The sequence below is a fragment of the Biomphalaria glabrata genome, chromosome 1 (assembly GCF_947242115.1).
Source record: "Biomphalaria glabrata chromosome 1, xgBioGlab47.1, whole genome shotgun sequence".
Taxonomy (NCBI): domain Eukaryota; kingdom Metazoa; phylum Mollusca; class Gastropoda; family Planorbidae; genus Biomphalaria; species Biomphalaria glabrata.
In genome coordinates, this window is record NC_074711.1 from 55,381,731 (window position 1) to 55,402,198 (window position 20,468).

The 20,468-nt window shown below is 33.5% G+C and overlaps 1 protein-coding gene across 1 annotated transcript in view; it reads left to right on the forward strand.

Annotated features, from left to right (window-relative positions):
* Nucleotides 1-6,791: 6,791 nt before the first annotated feature.
* The window catches only part of LOC106052339 (cilia- and flagella-associated protein 43-like), a 34,410-nt gene continuing 20,733 nt past the window's right edge, over nucleotides 6,792-20,468 (forward strand). The window contains exons 1-14 of the mRNA XM_056044905.1: nucleotides 6,792-6,923; nucleotides 11,553-11,803; nucleotides 13,278-13,371; nucleotides 13,483-13,650; nucleotides 13,945-14,203; nucleotides 15,146-15,242; nucleotides 15,656-15,732; nucleotides 15,984-16,115; nucleotides 16,444-16,560; nucleotides 17,326-17,406; nucleotides 18,025-18,173; nucleotides 19,471-19,577; nucleotides 19,799-19,942; nucleotides 20,185-20,381. Coding sequence (XP_055900880.1) covers nucleotides 6,898-6,923; nucleotides 11,553-11,803; nucleotides 13,278-13,371; nucleotides 13,483-13,650; nucleotides 13,945-14,203; nucleotides 15,146-15,242; nucleotides 15,656-15,732; nucleotides 15,984-16,115; nucleotides 16,444-16,560; nucleotides 17,326-17,406; nucleotides 18,025-18,173; nucleotides 19,471-19,577; nucleotides 19,799-19,942; nucleotides 20,185-20,381 — 1,899 coding nt within the window. The 5' untranslated portion in view covers nucleotides 6,792-6,897. The remainder of the gene's footprint in view (nucleotides 6,924-11,552; nucleotides 11,804-13,277; nucleotides 13,372-13,482; nucleotides 13,651-13,944; nucleotides 14,204-15,145; nucleotides 15,243-15,655; nucleotides 15,733-15,983; nucleotides 16,116-16,443; nucleotides 16,561-17,325; nucleotides 17,407-18,024; nucleotides 18,174-19,470; nucleotides 19,578-19,798; nucleotides 19,943-20,184; nucleotides 20,382-20,468) is intronic.

Below are 20,468 nucleotides of genomic sequence, written 5' to 3' on the forward strand. Positions count from 1 at the left end.
TGAGTTTAAAATTCCCCTACAGAGCGTTTAGAGTTGAAAACCTCTCTCTTCAATATTATTTTAAAGCAAACTACAGTCACCAAATTCTATGATCGTAGCTAAATGGGGTTTTGAATTAAAAACAAAACAAAAAAAACCCAGAGATTTTTTAGTTTACAACCCCTAAACAGATGTTTTGACGAAAAAACTTTCCTTTTCGATATAAAATCTAAAGCGAAATACAGGCATGTAATTCCAAGAGCGTAGTCAAGAAAGGTTACAAATTTTTAACAGTGGCTTGGGCTCCATTAATTAAGTGTGAATAGTCTTCTGCCGAAATTGAAAATCATTAAATGTGTCTCAACAAAGATGGCTAAGACAGATTTTAGGAGTCAGTCATAGAGATCGGGTCTAAATCAAAGAAATCATATGCCGAACTGGGAGTCGAATCCTTAGTAAGGTTGTGACAGAGCGTCGCATGAGGTTTTGCGGGACATGTTTTCCGACAAAATGAATTACGCAAAATAAGAGTTGCGGAAACAGCTTGCCGGAAAATGCGCCGAACGGCGCGAGAGGGTCTAAGTCAGTAAGAATAGCACATTAGGTTTTGAAATAAAACTTTTTAATAGCAAGATAATGCACTGTAGATACCTCAGAATATGCATTTTGTTGGCTTTCAATACCAGAAATAGTGGTCGGCGGCGGGGCTTCGCCCCGCGCTGGTGGAGCGCTGCGAACTCCCCCAGACCTCTTGCTAGCAAGGGCGGGGAGTCTACAATAAACGTCTTCCGAAAGGGTCAGAAGATTAATTATGTACACACACACACACATATATATTTTTTTTTCTCGTGGGGGGGGGGGGATTCCCCCCCCCCAAACCCTCCCCGAAAAAAAATCCTGGCTACGCCCATGGTGCTAGGTGTTCTGTTACTACTGAGAAATAAATGACTGTAGACAATTAAACATTGCAATTAATTAACAGAGACGTGTTGGTAAAAGTAAACTTTGAAAACTATCCTTTCAAGAACTTTTCACTAAAACATTCACAACAAATAATGACGTAACTATAAACACAATAGTGTAATAACTTAAGGGAGGCAACTCAACGAGGTATAGATGTTTATTTACATGGGGAGATGACATACATGTAGATAATCATGTCTTGAGCACATCATCCTTATCAGCTCTGACTTAAGCGAAAGTCGTTTTCTCTTTTTCATGTCGACATCCTTCCTAGTCAAGTCTCTGATAGTGCGCACCTTCTGCACTAGCTTGGATGGCGGTGTGCATGGCAGAGTTATAACATTGTCCCCTTCTTTGCGTTTTTCGTCCCGAAAAAAAACAGGCTCATTACAGTTTACGTTTGAAAGTTCAAGTGGAGGTCGATCGGTGGGGGCCACTGACGGCATGGAGTGTGTTCCCCACGAAGTCATCTGCACTGTTCTCTGCTGCCGTCGCTTTCTCTTCTTCCAATTGGACAATCTGTTCTTGAGACGATGACGTGATTGTTTGACACTTAGAGAGATAGTGTCGAGCACTGTCTTCGTCAACACAGCCGTTGATTGGGCACGCGGTTTCAGCAGATCCTCCCAAGACGCCTCCCAAGGGAGCTGCAGGTTCACCTTCAGCCATGTTGCAAACAAAGTGCAATGCGCCGCAGTCCTCATCAGCTATGGAGATATGTCTCTTCAAGTTCAAGTTGCAGATGTCTTCCGCTTGACAGCTCAGATTTAGCCTGATTGACTGACATTCGTCTATGCCAATGTCGATGATGATGGTAGAAGTACACACGCCCAGCTCATTGAGATACTCGTTGCAGGTATATCAGGAACAAAAGCTTCAGGCACATAACAGACTTCAGTTTCTTCATTCGTCTCTTTCCTTTCGATTCGGTACATCCCGTTGAATTTGTCGTCACCACTGTTTGTGCAGCCACAGTCCTGACTAGGCAACTGCTCCTTCAATAACGATTCTACATGCAACCGCTCCTTTATCAACGTGTCTATTCCTCGTTTCGCTTGCGACACAATTTGATCACTTTGGTCTTCATCTGTATCATAGTACCCAAAGATATCTTCGTCAAAACTCTTGTAAATACTTGATTTCGCCTGCATGTTTTTTTTTTTTAAATCGTTTTTCTTTATCATGTACGACAACTGCTTTCTGTCATGTTTTTCCTATGGAATATGTCAGGGGCAGGTATGGTGAGAGTGATTGTGTTATTTCTTTGTACTATTTAAGTATGCAAGAGTTATATCCCTTTGTTTATTTCTTCACCCTCCCCCCCCGGCATGAATGTGAACAGTATACACGTGATGTTTTTGAATGGGAGTTTCCCTTGATTGATAGAGTGAAATTGGTAGTTAGTTGTATTATGTTCCTGGGCTGCTGTTGTATGTATAAAATATACATTGAAGTTGATGTCACTATTTGTGCTCTTTTTGATTACTAAGTAGTAAAGTATCATTATTATTTCATGGAATTAGTGTTATTCTGGAGTTGGAGTTAAACATATTTAGTAGTAATAGTAATATAACAATTCTCAAGCCCCCATCGAGCCACAGGAACTAAGTCCAGCCAAGCCTAAAGTGAGCCCCCATCGAGCCACAGGAACTAAGTCCAGCCAAGCCTAAAGTGAGCCCCCATCGAGCCACAGGAACTAAGTCCAGCCAAGCCTAAAGTGAGCCCCCATCGAGCCACAGGAACTAAGTCCAGCCAAGCCTAAAGTGAGCCCCCATCGAGCCACAGGAACTAAGTCCAGCCAAGCCTAAAGTGAACCCTGACAGAATAATGTACCCTGAGTCAGCAGTTGAGATGGTGAATAAGGCAGTCCATTTATTGGAGTATTTCTATAGTCTATACTCTAGCATAGCGAGGTATAATATGGATCTTTACCACTTTTTAAAGCTTTGTTGAATATCTGCTTGACGATAACAATATACACCTCACTTTGACAATTTGGGGCTTAATGTGGTTATCTTGAAACCCCATTCAGAAGCAAATTCTCTATATTTAAATGGCATATTGTCGCTCACTGTTTCTTTTCGTATGCCATGTCTAGCAAAAATACCTTTCAGTGCCCTGATAACACTTTCCGCTGTTTTGTTCTCAAGTCGTTTTATTTCAGGGTATTTGGAGAAATAGTCAACTACTATCAAGTAGTCACTGTTCCATCATTCAAACAAATCAATCGCAACACTTTTCCGTGGTCTGTCTGGTACAGAATGGGATAGCCATTATTCTTTCACGTTATTTCTTTTGAATGTTGCACAAGTTGAGCATTTCATTATTGTCGAAAGAAATATCTTTGGACATTCCTGGACAAAACACCTTTTGTTGTGCTTTCGACCTGGTTTTCTCAAGAAAAAAATGACCTGTGTGAAACTTGTCAAAAATTTCACTTCTCATACTTAAAGCTATTATAATTATGTTCCCATAAAACAATATTCCATTCTCTTCATGAATACTATCAGCTTTCCATTGAGCTAACTGCTTTCAATGTGGGGATTACTCTTGAATAATAAAAGTTAAAAAGCTGGTTTTGTATTTTAAGAATGCTAGTAGCTAAGCTATCTTGCTTTGACTTGTTTCTCTCCTCCCCCGTGTATAATATGGAATTTACTGGGCACAGTACCTGGGATCTGTCTATGTGTAACAGTAGAAGTTTTGTTAAGACATCAATACAAGGTTTGAGGACCGAAGATTTGGGCTTCTTAAAATGCTTACTGCAAAGAACTGTCCTTCTATCTTATCATATAAAAGACGTTACATAAAAAAAATTATTCTAGCCTACTTGGTGCAACTTTGTCTTGTTAAGTCCTAATTATGCTTCCCACACATCCCAACACACACACACACATTATCATTCCTGGGGAATTTGAATAAGTCAATGCCAGTACTCAGGGCGCTGTTTCTGCAACCAAAAGTTCTAGCATATAGATCTTCTGTTTTACTGTCATCATTATCAATACGAAAAGTAATGTAAACATTTGATGATTAAAAAAAATACAGGAGTGCACGATGTGGTGACAGAAACGCATTGTAGGGTGGACTAATACTCGGTACCCATGAATGAATCTAGGATAAACCGGCTGGCCTAACAGTAATTAGCTTACACATCCATCCCACTATCACCCCAGTTGCGCTACAGCCCACTTAGAGCTCTGGCCTGCCTCAACACATTCCATTCTGATCTTTACTGAGCCTTCGTCTCCATGCCCGAACCCCAAGCTGTTGTTGCCTATATCTGCCTCCACATCATCAATCCATCCAGTGGCGTAGCAAGGTGCACGTGGGCCCGGGTTCAATAATATGTTGGTGGGGCCCCCAAACCCATAGGAAAAATTTAGTGTGTGACAAAGAAATCGAGTAGTCTTTATGTATCGGTACATTCCAATGCAAGTGGTGTACTTTTATTTTTTAGTTATAAGTAATAATGTCATTACGCTTGATTCAGTTATTACTCCTTATAAATAATAGTGTCTTATTGGAAGCACCACCAATAGATTTCAAGATAAATCGTGATTTCTCCTTACTTTGACTATTTGTTCAGCCATTACTTCTGACTTTTGGTTCTCACAAATATAATTTGAGGCATAGCCCTCGACACTAAAATCAGACTGATGCGCTCCTTGCTCATAGCCGCATTCTTATATGCTTGCGAATGTTGGATGATAACTGCAGAATTAGAGAGGAGAATCCTAGCATATATGGCGCGTATTGGATTTTAGTATTTTTAGTATTTTGCTAAAACTGCATTACCCAACAAGGGAACAAGCCTATTATCTAGTTTTGAAATTGTGGGGCGAGGTAAGTGGTTGTGTTTTCTTCAACAATATATCATACTTGGAAATCAAACCAAAGTACAATTATTTTTCCACTTTGGTGTCACCCCCATGGGCTCATGTGGGCCCTGTCGGTCACGAATCATAGTCCCCATCATTGTCCCAATCGCTATGAACCCCCTACGAGCCATATGGCTCTACGACACAGCCAGTGGGACCCTAATGGTAGTGGGCGCGGGTTCATTGAACCCCTATAGGCGCCGTGGGTACTAATTAATCCACTGAATGCATCACATTCGGGTCTGCCTTTGGGTCGCCTGCCTTTTGTTTTTTGCCGGTATACAATTTTCGCTCCTCTCTCTGTCATTCTTTCAAAGTGACCTGCCCTATTTCTGTCACTATCGGTGGGTCTTCATACCATTGTGGCGGATGTCATGGGGTGGTCCACATCTAAAGTTCTGACACGGCATGGAAGTAAATCCATCTCCAGACTTAGGATTGGCCACACCTACCTCACACACTACTTTATGCTAAATTGAGAGGAGCCTCCACTGTGCGAGTACTTTGACTCTAATCTCACCGTAAAAATATCCTCCTTGATTGCCCCACTTTTTTTAGAACAGACAACCTCAAAATACAGTTTGATAACTTTGATTGTGTTGATCCTGTGAAGATATTGGGCTTTATCCGGGAGGTGGGATTGGCTACTAAAATTTGAGTTGAGATCAGGCAAAGTACTTATAAATATATACATATTTTCAAAAAGATGTTTATTAGATTACTAAAATTATTACTATTTGAACTGTGAGTGGACCTTATTTTTAATGCCTAGATAAGGGAAATAACCCTTGAGAGATTATGGGTACGATAGTTCTGAATTGTGCCGATGTACTGAAAAAAACAAACCAAACCAATTAAACCATATCTCATGGTTAGTGCGTGCCATCCACTCCGTTTCATCTTGTATAGCACCATAGATTTTTCTAAGAATTTTTCGTTCCCAAATATTTAGTAGATTTTCAATTGTCTTCATCAATAAGTAGGTCTCACTTGCATACATTGCTACTGGTCTTATTATCTTTTCTTGGTTTTCCATGATATTGTTTTGCTCTTAGGTAAATGATGGGTGCTATAAAACGCTCTGTAACCCTGCTATTCTTTATTTATTTAGGTCATTTTTGGAATTAATAATACTTCCTAGATATTTGAAAGTTTGGACATTTTCGAACTTGTGGTCTTTGATTTTAATATATTGTCCCTCTGTTTGATTGTGATTTGTGATGTACTTGGTTCTAGTCATTGTTCTCAAGTCCTTCTGGTAGGTAGGTTATACATATCAAATGGCTACGAGAATAAGACTTTTTAGTGTCTTTTATATAACCCACATTAAAGTGCTAATATCTAATTAAAGAAAGGCTTAAAAGTTATAGAAAATATTTAGCTTACATCTATGTTTTTTTTTAAAGCATTATAGTACAGAAAACAAGTATTAACAGTTTGTGTGATCATTGTGATGGCCCCACGACATCAACTCTCGTGGAGCTTAATTTTACTGTTTGACGTTGTATAGCTTACTTCAACATTTTCTTTTGCTTCATTTAGTTTCAAGCAATAGATGTCTAGCTATAGATAGCTTCATTCCTAAAACTGGGTTTACTTCTTCTTTCTTTATCACATACAGATCATCTTTAACTTCGACATTGTCGACTTTAAATGTGACCGATGCAACTCCCTTCAATTCTAATGCTTCGTCCCCTAATGCTCGTAGGAGTGCTTTAACCATAATTTTGTAAAGTGTATCAAATTTATAATTAAATTTAAAAATGAAGATTATACAAAAGTTTATAGCCTAACAATAATATTTTACTTTAATACTACTAATAAAATAATAAAAAGGTGTGTGTGTGTGTGATTTTGATAAAAGCATCTAAAACTGGATTGCCTTTTTTTCCAGTATGATGCATAATGTAAAAGTGGCGACAATAAAACATCAACATTAGCAGCTCTCTAAGAAAGCCATTTAGATCTAGAGTTCTCGATACATGCGTGATTTCATTGCCTAGCAACTACAGCTTACACTAATGGAGGAAATGTCTGTCTTAAATGCTTTTGTAAGCGAAACTTAACATATGACATGGATACTGGGATATTAAATCTACAGTAAGTATGAAAGAATTAGAAATATTACATCTTCGCAGTTATTGTTTTTTTTTAAGCAAACCTACCTCCATAGAGGTAGATTATCTTATTATTAAAAAAAATAAATACAAATAAAAAGTTGCAATGCCTGCCAGCCCAATCCATTATAATAATTATATGATTATAATTATTCATGATGAAATTATGATTAAATTTAAAGCAAGAAGAGTGGCCAGGGCGATAGAGCACTGAACCAACAAAAAGCTGAGAGAAGAAGAAGGCCTATCTGCAACTGACCAAACCTACCCATACCACGTATGTGGCCGGCTTTTTAAAGCGAGGATTGGACTTTACAGTCATCTTCAAGTCCATACTGTCCATAGGAAATGAGATATATGTGCTCATCTTCGACAACAAAGGAGGAGCTATATATATATATATATAGGCCTATATATATATATATATATATATATATATATATATATATATATGATTAAATTTAAAAAAAAATGATTATCTGTATCAATATGAATATAATAATTTATTATATATCAAAATCCCTCTATTAAATATTTATACAGATATCTAGGTTCTAGATCAAGATTAACCAAAGTAGGTCTTTAATACATTGATTATAGATTATGATAGATGATTAGATCTAGATCTCAACATCTTGTGACCTTATAGGCCCTATATGTACAGATACACTCATACAGTCTTAGTGATAGATCATGATATTTGATATAGAGTCTAGTCACATAGGCTATAGGCCAGCATACTCAGCACAGGGAATGATAGTCCAGTAGGTTATTCAAATTGGATCTAGATTATTCTAGATCTATTATATCTATCTATCCAATCTATTAATTGTAGAGTCTACTCTACTCTTTAGAATAATAGATTTAGTTAGATCATTCTAGATCTAGAATAATCTAGATGTAATAGAATGATTCTACAATGTCTACATTGTCATAATAAAAATTGCAAGAAATCAAATCATCAGAAATCCTACAAAAACTAGATATCTAGATTCTAGATCTAATTTAAGTGCTTGACAGATCGCATTCAAAGATTCAAAGCTTGATTACAATACTATAGAATATCATCTAATCTATAGGTTATAGAATATAGGGAGAATTTGGTTCATATTATGTCATTTTCTATGTTATACTTATTATCAACTTCACATAATTTGCATGAAATACTAATTATATATATAAAGCCTCTAGGCCTAATGACATGCATCAATTTGTTATTTGAAAACTGCATTGGTACATTTAGAGCTAAGTTTTTTTGAATAACAAAATAACCCTTAATCACCTTTGATACAAAAAAATAATATGGTACCTTTTTCATAACCTTAAAACCTTTTTTAAGTTATGTGGTATGATTTATCTAGACCAGTGGTCTTCAACGGTTGGCGTTTTCGTGAAATTGAGGAGGGGGCAGTATGGGGCGCTGGGCATGATAGGGGGGCGGTATGGTGGCGCTGGGCATACAGGGGGAAATAAGAAACTAAAGGTGTACTAAAACAAAACAAATAAAAAATTCTTCAACATTAAAGTTGGCAAACTAAATATAGACAAATTATGGTTAGCTTGCTTCTAATTTAAGAACAGAAACAACGTTAGAAATTGAGTTTGGGAATCCCATTTTCTATTTTTAAATTCTTACTCCGTTGTTGTCAACGGTGAATTTCTATTGTCCTTATATCTTGTGCGCGTAAACGTTTATGGTTTGATAAACAAACTAGGGTTAGGGTTAGGGTCTGAAAAACAATAAATTGTAAAAACTTGATTATAAGGGAATGCTCTCACCAGTGGCATAGCTACCCATGTGCAAGTGGTGCTGGCTGCATGGGGCATCAAGTGGTGAGGGACATCAAACTAAGGATAAATTTTCTCAATAAATCAATGCATTGTACATACATGAACAAAGACAAACTACTGAATTTGAAATGTTTAATAGAAATTAATTTACTTAATTAATTAATCTCCAATGATCTTTCTTAAATTAAATGTAAGCTGTTAACCAGGTTGAATCAAGTTTACTAGATTTGTTTAAATCTCTGAAGGCAACACTTTTTTACATGCTATTGCACATTTTGTTTCTCCATTGTTTAGTATGCTGGTATCATATAGATCTAGAGCTAATGCCTTAGATTCAAAATAGCAGAATCTGGCACTTAATGGGCATCGTGAACAAGTTGAAGAAGAATGAGAAAGACAAATCTAGGTCATTTCTAGGGGTTTGTGAAATTATTACTCAAGTATGATTTTCTCCTGAGAGAACATTTGCTTCGAACTAAGCTTAGTTTCCTACCAAATACTTACATGTCTCCACAAATACAAAACGAACCTATTGTAATATTGGGTGATAATGAGACAAATATTTTTCATTTTTAAACAGTTTACCTGACATCACAAAACTGGATCAATTTTTCTAAATGTTGAGGTTATGTTGTCATGGATAATGGTGGGGTAGAAATTCTGTAGTTTTTCATTGACATCATTTTTATTCATTATCTGCTCGAACCATTCTCTGAGTTTGGCTGGAATTCGGACTGAAGCTGAAATCTATTCAGTAACATTTTTCAGTACACTGGACTGTTTACACTACTTTTTATCGACTTCAGCACACCACTCGTCCTCAACAAAATAACTGAAACTAGCCTTAAGTGCTTGGTTAAAACGTGCTGTATTAACTGAATTAAGGACGTCACCTTCAAAAACAAGAGATTGTCAATTCAAGACTGCACACTTAAACAAAGAAGATTCAAAACAATCTTAACTACTAGTGGGGAGAACATCGCCAAAGCCAGTGTTACTTTTACAGAATGCATGTGCTCAGATTTGGTGATTAGCACAGAACCTAAAAGAAGAGTTAGCCATAAGATGCCAGACAAAAACATGAAAATTCTGTATTAATACACAACAAAGAGCTAAGGATGGAAATTTATTCTTCCTTAGACAGGATAGTTCAAGAAATAATAATCTGATATGAGCAATATCATGATGTGGTGGGTAAATATGAATTTCTGTCACCATCCCAACTAGTGAATCCTCAGATCGAAATCAATCTCGATAGTGCTCATGATGGCATTGACAATAACGAATTTCATCTGGAGTGAAAGAGACTTCAACTGTTTGTCTCAGTTTCTTCAGAAGCATTTGAACTTCTGAAATAAGGCAATGATTGAGATCTTGAGTTTTAATAAAAAAATGTTGGCTCGATGATTCAAATGTAAATATTGTCTTTATTTTCATATTTCTGACAATTATTGTAAGTGAGGTTCTGTGTGAGCAAAGAGCAAAGTTTTTCAGACTCAAGCTGATCATTACATAATTGCAATCAACACTGAAGAAATGAGAAACTCACTAATTTGGCAATTGTTGGGAAAAATAGATTTCAATTTTGCCAGCAAGAAAGCAGCTAAGATTTTTGTAGTATCTTGTTGTAAAATTGATTTTTTGGGCAAATTTTCAATACTTTAAATATAAATACACATTAGGTAAAAAAAAAAAGTCATTTCGCTGTTTTATTTAGTTTTTGTTAAGAAGGGGGGCATCGCAAGGAGCTGCCACACTGGGAATCACTTAATTGAGTTTTGCAATGCTCATCACCAGTTTTAATGCAGATGCTTTTGAAATTATCAAGCAGTATTGGAAAAGTTTGCAGAAAAAACTAAATATATTTTTATTCTATTATCTATGTTCAAATATTGCCTTTTTCATGTTACAAACAAAATTTTCAGAAATTGTTTGATTTAAAATGTAAACTACTGAATTAGCATTACACCACATCTTCACTTGAAAATCTCTGCCTTAAATACTGATATCCCTAAACTAACTTTGCGACACAACCCAACTCAACTCTCATAGAAAATATAAAAAATTACTTGGACCTGCTAACTAATTTAATAATTGATCATTGTTTATGATGATAAGATATATATTAATTAGAAAAAAAAAATTAATTGAATTTTTAAAAATTTCTAACTTTATTTTAAAATCTTGTTTTGTGAATAAATTGTGTTTAAATACTGATAGGATTGGAATCTATTGCTAGTGGAGATCAACTTACTCTTACTGGTACAATATTTGTACACATTATTTCTCCCACACCCAATCTTAAGATCAAGTTGAAATTTTGCACAACATTTTTTTGTACCTGAAAAAACAAGAATCATAAAAAAAACATTAACCAAATAGTTTATTAATTATTGGTAATCAAATCTTTTCTTTGTAATGTGGCAGTATAAGTTGAATTAGTTGAATTTTAAAAATATAAAATCATTTCAAAACTATCATGGTAACCTTCACCCAGATACTTCATTCTTTCTCCCCCCCCCCCCCCCCCTTCCCAAATGATAGAATTATAGTGCATTGAGAAAGCTGAATGCATGAAATGGTGCTAATAAAAACAATTGGTAAAAATATTTCTAATCACACAGATTTATTATTGTTAGTTTATATCTGTTACAACTTTAATAAAATGACTGATCCAAACTAATTGATACAATTACACTTAATATAAGCTTTGTTTTTTTTTTTTTAAAGTATTTTTATATTTTTCTTGTTTATTGTTGTCAATAATAATAACAAAAATGATCTTTTCATAAACATACATATTCTACTCTTTATGATAAAGGTGGTGCAATGGCTATAGTGGCTCCCCATTGTTTTTTGTTGACCTTGGTGTGCTTTGCTATCAGTGTGGCCGTAACTTGAAGACTATTTCAATAGATGGCAAACACAGTTCATTTGCATTCAGAGGAACATCTGTAGGACCCATAGCTGTCCACAAAATTAATAAGCATATTGCTTTTGGAGAGTATGCTGAAAATCCAAAGATCTTTGTTTTGGCCTACCCAGGCTATACAGATATAGCTGTTTTAGAAGGTGAATTGTTAGTAATTATTGTTTTGTTAAATATTCTGCATGTTTTCCACTACGTACATGTACACATAAATGTAAACATAGAGTTGAAGCTAGGTGCTGAAACAAATGATACATACATATATTAAACATAAATGAATAACAGCACCAGGGACCAAGTTTTTAAGAGAGAAAGTAGTGAATTAAAATATTTCGTAACTTGGTCCCTGGTGCTGTTATTCATTTATGTTTAATATATGTATGTACATGTACACAATCTTATTTTATTCCTTTAGTAATCAGTTATAAGGTTTTATTTGAACTTTCAATATTTTGTATAGCTTAAATGATAATGTGCTAAATAAATATATTTCCAACACAACTTCTAGGGCTAGAGATTCATAGGGCTGGTAAAATATAGTTTATGTGTTTCTTTTGTGGATTTGTATTTCTTTCATGATGACCAACTACCTACCTCTACTACCCATTTGAGATGGATGTCCTAAAATCCAGAATGATAATTCTTCTAACACTGATAAATACTGGAGTTGAATAGATTTTGTTAAGTGAAACTCTTCAGTCTTCTAGGGCAGATGAAGTGAAAACATTTTCCTTAATATTTTTTAATGGAATGCAAAATGTTCCCCTTGTTGCTATCTTAATGTTTTAAATTGCTTGCTTTCAGACTTTTCTAAAATCCAAGAAAATATTAACTTTTTCTCTCCTTAATTATTTCCACATTCCGACAGAATTATTTAATTGGTTCATATGTATTCACTATCCTTTTATGAATAAACTTTTATAACTTTTTTTTTGTTGTCATAAGTATTATATTTGGTATAGAATTAAAGGAGAATGCACACCCTTTTTAGATAAAACAAATTGATGTTTATTAAACCAAAATTATTTTTTTTTTTTTGTGGATAATGGGATTTAGAAATAACAACATACAGACCATGGACAAGTCTCTTTAGAACTAGAACTAGACCAGATCTAGGCAATGTAATATTTTATGATCCTAATTGAACTAAAAGTATTTTTTTATGATAGTTATATATATTCATATTTTCACAAAATTAATATATAACATATATGAAACATTTAAATTATATGTCTTAATGAGGTCACTAACTCATGTCACCACCTATGAAAAATTAATTAGAGAAAAAAAGAGCCTTTTTTAGCCTCACACTTTAAAATCATTGTTTTTGGTAAAAATACATTGAAAATGGAAAAAATCTGTATTTTGTCCAAAGGGAAACTATTCAAGATTAAATTATAAGCATTTAAAAACATTTTGGGAGGAAAGAAAAAAACAACGGACTTTTTAGCATTGACAATAATATCATCTATTATGCTGCAGAATGGAGTAAAATCAACGTTGGTATCAACGTTAGTTTAAATGTGTGAGTGTGTTGAGATATTTATTTTTACGTGTAAAGCCTTTATATTAAATGATTTTAAAAATTTTTCCTATTTTATTCAATTTGTATTTTAGGTGGTGCTGATCTTCTATTTCAAGAAATAGTTTTTTCTGAAGGGAGGCACATGCTTAGTGTTTCTGGTGTTCCAAATTTTAATATTGTATTATGGTATGCATTTAATTTTTTTTTAAAAAGCAAAAAAAAAAATAAAAAAAAAAAATAAAACCAAAACTTACAATAAACAACTTATTAACTTGGTCTATTTTATTTTTTGTAAAGGGATTACCTTGCTGGAACAAAGTTAGCCTCTGTACCTATTTCACCAGAACCTTTGAAGTCTATTTCATTTAATAAAATCAACTGGAGACAAATATGTGTTATGTCAGGCAATAGCATCACACTATGGAACATTGAACAGTGTGGAAATAAATACCTTATAACACCACGGTTTGTCTTATATTTTAATTCTTTTTTCAAATAAATTCTTCAATTTGTTTAGAGATAATTTATTTGGTGAGAAATTATTATTATATATTTATGCCTTAGTCTTTGACCCAAGAGATGAAAGTATTGATGGCCAATAAATATCTTGTATTCATTGTAACATTAATCACCTCAGGACTTTTCGGAATAAATGCAATTTTTTTAACCTGAAAAACTTAACCTGGGCTTTTGTGTTGTCAACTGAGAGCCTAATTTCAGTATTAAATTTTTTTTAGCAAGTACACTTATTTACAACAGGAAGGTGACTTTGCCAGCACTAAACAGTACAGAAGTGCACAGTGATACTTTGACCATTAACCATGTTGAGAGAGCCTCAACAAAGTCTTCAAAGTTCAATTTGACTGTTCCTGATTCATCAGTAGCTGGTCTTATTGGTGAAGAAGTGCAACGATTAGAAACTCTTAAAGACACTACAGCCAAAGTCAAGCCAAGGTCGATGACATGGCTGCCAACAGGAGATTTTTATGTAGGCTGTGAAGGAGGTGAAATTTTTAAGGTTAGATAACTCTATCATAAGTGCTAATTTATATTTTGTATTTGCTTACAGTTTTCTTCATAACTGATATAAATTGTTTTGTTTAATTTTTAAAATGTTTTTCTTTACTTTTCTTTAAAATTTAATAAATGTTATGAATATATTTATCAATATGGTAGCTTTTGACTGAGAACGCTCCAATCCAAGCTGTCTAGGCTGAGACTGCTGGTGATGTGTGCTAGGTTTGATGACAATTTCTACATTTCTCTGAGGCCATATTACATCACTACACTTGCTTACATGTTAATTTGTTCTCAGTTTTGGGAAAATAAGTTAACTTAGTCGTCTGCAACCTGTACTATGGCAGAAACAATTTTTTTTATCACAGTAGAATATTGTTTATCTGAATATCAGTCATATAGAACATGAAATATCAGAACCGTCTTTTTTTTATTTTTTGTTTTACACTACAGTATCTTGTTGCTTTTGCTGATGCGCCACTTCATCTGTTGCTTCCTGATCTTTGTATATTCTGGCTGTGTCATAGCACATGATTCTGAAATGTGTGTGAAAAGATTGATGGATTTAAAGCTTGTAAAGTAAGGAGGAAAAGTGTTGGGTGGCTGTGTAGTGAATTGTAACGTGAGGCAGGATACATGGCTTTATCCAAGTTGAAAAAAATAACAACATAAATTGCTGACAATGGAATCGAAGTTGGAAATCTTAAATCGCCATAAGAAAGTGTATCTTCTCTTTACAAGATTTGTAACATTGCCACATCCACAATTTTGTACATTAAAAAAAATTGAGACACCATTGTGAAATTTGTATCAAAAATTGACTCTACTGAAGGTTGGACTGTTTATAATATTTGGTTATCTGGACAATCATGTATTCGGACAAGCCCTGTTCCCAATTAATCCAGATCATTGGCATTCTCTTGTAAAATGTTTTGTCTGGCAGGTTGAGAGTGATCTTTGCAGCACAAAATTAATTTATAGTCCACCTCCAGTGAAAGAAAAGATTGATGGATTGAGTGAAGAGATCTTTGAAAGTCAAGGTCAGTTTTTAGCTTTAGTAGAGAAATCATGTGAACTTTTGAAAGTGAAATGCTTATACAAGTATTTTTTTAGGGCTGAAAAGCTGGAGATATTTTAAAAATTACTATTATGATACTGAGCTTTAAAGTTTAACTTCAGTATTGAACTTTTATAAGTTTTTAATATATGCTCTGAGTGCATTGTGGTAATTTTATCTGATTTGATTATAGATATTGATTTAATTTTATATAATATATATGTGTTTATGTAAGCTATATCTGTCTGTGCTCAAAGATCTCTTTCCACTATTAGGAGGGCATAAGAGAAGTGATTAAATGATGTCAGAATTTCATGGGCATTGTTTTAAGAATTATTTGAATGTTAAAGATGTAAATGAATGAACTGTAATCTTTTAAAAACTTTTATTTCTTAGATGATGATTTAGGCCTGAAACCAGGCTCATTGGATTGCCTTGCCTTTCATTCTATAGGATTATATGCAGCTGGAAAGGTACTCTTTTTATTTAAAAGTTTAATGTTATTGCTTAAGCTGCACATGTAAGTAATTCAACATCTCAGTGTACATTGTAATGCTGAGCAAGAAAATATTTGTTCATATTAAGCTTAAAAAAAAGACATTTTTAAAGAATATTATTTTTTTTGAATTAGAGGTATAGGTAAAAAATATTTAAAAAAAAAATAGTATTCTGTGATTTAATTTAAAAAAAAAAATTTACTGTAAATTTGATATTCTCACAATAGGACGGTGTTATACGTTTATTCGATGTTTCCAAAGATGAGTTGTCATTAATAGAGGAAATAAAGGTGAACTACCCAGTGACTACTTTGACTTTCAGCACTAACTACAGCAGTCTAGCTTGGGGGTCACCTGAGGTGAATTAGCATTATTCTTATGGAGTGTATAACTAAGTAATATTTCACCGTTATTTATGAAAGATAAATAAATACAAGGTATTGGCTTAAATGTTTATAAAAAAAATGTTTTTGCTTTATACAAAATCAGTGTGTGATGTCTGATCTTATCTTTTGATGAATGAAATGTGTTGAATTAATAAATATAGCTTACAAGAATTTCATATTATTTTCAAAGAATTAGAAAGAGGGTAAAGATTGTAGCAGGCAGTGCACAGAGACATAATAATCTGAATACAATTTCTGGATAGATGAAATTAACAAGAATGCTTTCCATTGTGTCTTGCAGGGAATCATTCAAGCATATACCTGTGGAGACAAAGACTCAGTCGTAACACTCTTAGATGTCAGCAATGGGAATATTGTGGCGGTTGGAGGTCTTTCTATTGGATCAGAATGTTGTGTGGTAGGTATAAAAAAATGATTGCATTTATTTTTTAAAATATAATAATTTAAATTAAGTAACAATTAAACTGATACAAAACTTAACTATGAACTCTTAAAAATATTTTATTTTTCCATTTACCATTTTGACTGATAAGAAAAAAAACCTTTGTGGAATATATTACATATAACCATCATCATAAAATTAAGCACAAATCAGATGATGTTTAACTTAAGATTTCTTACAAAATCATTTTATTTTGTAATTTAAAAAAAAAAATCATAGTAGCCTTTGAGAAACAAACTGAAGAACAATTTATTTTTTATAGGAGTTTTTATCCAATATTATTGAGGTGCAGTGTCTGAGTGGTAAAGCGCTTGGCTTCTGAACAGGGGGTCCCGGGTTCGAAACCTGGTGAGGACTGGGTGATTTTTAATTTTGGGATCTTTGGGAGCCTCTAAGTCCACCCAGCTCTAATGGTACCTGACATTAGTTGGGGAAAAAGTAAAGGCAGTTAGTCATTGTGCGGGACACATGACACCCTTGTTAACTGTGGGCCACAGAAACAGATGACATTTACATCATCTGCCCCATAGATTGCAAGGTCTGAAAGGGGAACTTTACTTTTACCTTTATCCAGTATTAGCTGCTTAACATTATTAAATTGGAATAAATAATGTAACTGTACTTTTGGTGTTGTTTTACAAGTGAGAAGCAAATATAAAAACTATAATTTGAATAAGGGCTTGAGTATTCTCTTTGTTTTATTCTATTATTTCCTATTAGTCCCTACGAGAAAATGGACATTTTCAAATTTGGAAATTAACTGATGGAATTTGTGTTGGGCAGATACACCTGAGAGAGGCAGTAAGTGTTTTTAAACAGCATTTCTTAAACATTACTAATTTTTTAAAATGTATTTTGACTTTTACCTTTTTTTAAAACTGAAAAGTAAATTGCTATGAGCTTTATTTAACTGTCTTTTTTTTTTTATAATTCCTCTTATCAGCCTGCAAATTCTTCATGTGGTCAAAAAACAATAAAAGATAAAAAATAAACAGAAACCTGGATGGGTGGACACAGTTCTCAAAAATGTCTCTAACGTATTTTCCTAGAAATTTGACAGTTGATCTATATTTAGTGGCGTAGCTAGGATGGGAAGGGGTATCCGAATTTGAAAGTTTCTCGGACTAGAAAATTTGTATCTCGAACAAACATATGTCAATGGTATTCATACATGTGTTCATTTGCCCACCATCTTCTAAAGTCTAGATCTATAAGCCTATCACCAAACTAGAATCTGTCTTTTAATGTTGTCATATTAAGAGCGAAGTAATCGATCTTACATAAAGGAGGAATTGTCTTAAAAAAACAAATTTTTTAATGTTTTTTTTCTAAAAATGTATTTTCTACTTTCTCTTAGCTGTAAAGTAAAAATGGCAATGAGCTTTATTTAAACTGTAACTGTTTTTTTTTTAAATTCAGGGTTCTGTTTTGGCCTGCAGCCCAATCGCTCACTATGCAGCTGTTGGAACCACACAAGGAGTTATTTGTTTTTTGGATGCATCAAAACCTCAGACACCTAGAATAGTGATGAGACATAGACTGTTCAGACAGGCTGTGAATTACTTGACGTAAGCTCTTTCATCATTTATAGAAAAATGTATTAATATTATTTAAATATGAATCCCCAGTCTATCTTCCATAGCAGATACATTTATAAGATACTTGTGGTCACACTTATGTATTCATTGTTAGTTATGCTGGCAAACTCATATTTATTTTTAGGGATTGTTGTCTCAATCTTACTACATAAGTTATATTAGAGGAAAATGTGGTACATGTGGGAAAAGGGTTCTCATCTCATCAGGTTGTTAAATATAAATATAAAATAATTCAATGTGCTTCTTCTTCTTTCTCGCTCTCATTATTATGTTGGATTGTTCAGATGACTAGCTCAATACATGAGATGAACTGTGCAGTGGTTTCTAAATCAGGATACTTTCCATATAATTTTCTTTCTATAGGGGTGTTTTGGGGCCAGTGTCTTGTTCAGCCTCTTGGTAAAGAATGCATTTAATGTGCTTTCTTTTCACCTTTGAATGTGATCAATGAGAAATTTCCTAGCATTTTAAAACAAGTATTAAAAAATTTAGCTTGCATTCTTATGCTACCAAGCTATATATATATATACATATATTTATATATTATCTATGTCTCTCTCTGCTTATACCTATTTATATTATAAAGCAGAAAGTAAGGTGCATGTATGCATGTATGTCTGTCCCAAATAAAAATCAAAACTGTTTGATCAATCTTGATAAAACTTGGCATAAATGTTCCATGGATACTAATGGGAAAAACTAACACATGTAAAGTAGCCCTACAACAAACTGAAGATCCTCAAAAATAAAAGAAGTTGCCCAACTCTATGAAAGTATGGTAAAAATCTGATTCTAAGATCTATTCTTCACAAAGATAATTTTTACTTTTACTCATGAAGATTAGGTTGAGTTAGGTTGATTAGCTATTTTAATAGCTCCATTTATAAAATTTTTACATTTACAGATTTTCTTTACTTATAACATTATTATTTTGTTTTATTGTTTCTAATACACTAGATCAGTGATTATATCAGTGATGCACTAATTAAGACCCGCAGGTGCGGGTAATATCTGGCTATTATATAAATATTAATTCAAAGAAATAATTATCAATGGCTATCCTTTTTTTAAACAAAGAATTACATGATAGAAAATATTAATAAATTGTGCACCTCTTTTTTGTTGATTGTTGAAGACTTCATCATGCTAAACTAAAACACTGTCTACAGTCTAATTATTATATTCTACTGTTTGCTTTGTTTATACAATGATAGAAAGAAACTAATTTTTTTTTTTAAATTATCAAATCTTTTACATTTTGCTCTAGGTTTAATGGTGATGAAGGAAGAATTCTATTTGCTGCATCAAGAGATAGTAACATTTTTCTAATAGATGGCAGGCCAAGCAGTGGTTTTGCTATTCTGGGGTCTCTCAGTATGTAGAAGAATACATATTAGTAGAAGAAGAATACATGTTACTTGATCTATTGAAAAATAACTATTTCATTTATGTAATATAAATTCATAAATTAATAAATAAATTCATGTAATTAGAGAAATTTTGCTTTTTTCTTACTGGTATGGATTCTTTAAGAACAAATCTGATGATCATTTATATTGATAAAACTGTCAAGTTTTTTGTTTTGTTGTAATTAGCTGTGACAGGAACAATACTTGCTCTTTCTGCTAATCATTATGGTAAAGATAAATCTGTGTTGGTGGCCGCTTGCAACAACAAGCCAGAAATAAAAGGAGCAAATATACTACATAAGTATACCTTCACTTCAACTGTATTAGATGGTTAGTAATAATTGTACCATAATAAGTAATGTAATCTTTTTCTTTCAAAAACAAAAGATAGCAAATATACTACTTAAGTATACCTGCACTTCAACTGTCTTAGATGGTTAGTAATAAGTGTACCATTATAAGCAATGTAATCTTTTTCTTCCAAAAACAAAAGGTATGCTCACACCTTACTATATTTTTGTACCATGTTGACTTAGCAATGGAAATACACATACCTACTTGATTATCTGCAGAGATTCAGCGCCATTACAGAAGTTCAATGTGTGATATTGATGACCAAGCATGCTCTGCACTTAAAATGGGTCTTCGTCACGCTGTTTGTGGACTTGCTATTGGTGATGGTGAACTTTTGTATGCTTTGAGTGCTAGCAACAAAAAGATTTTGACTTTTACTATGCCTGTTCAAGAATCGGATAAACCTTTGAAAAAGGTTTGTATTAATTATTTAAAAAAAAAAGGAATGATGGGCCTAGACCCTGTCAAACATTCAAATATCAAATTTCAGTTGGCAACTAAT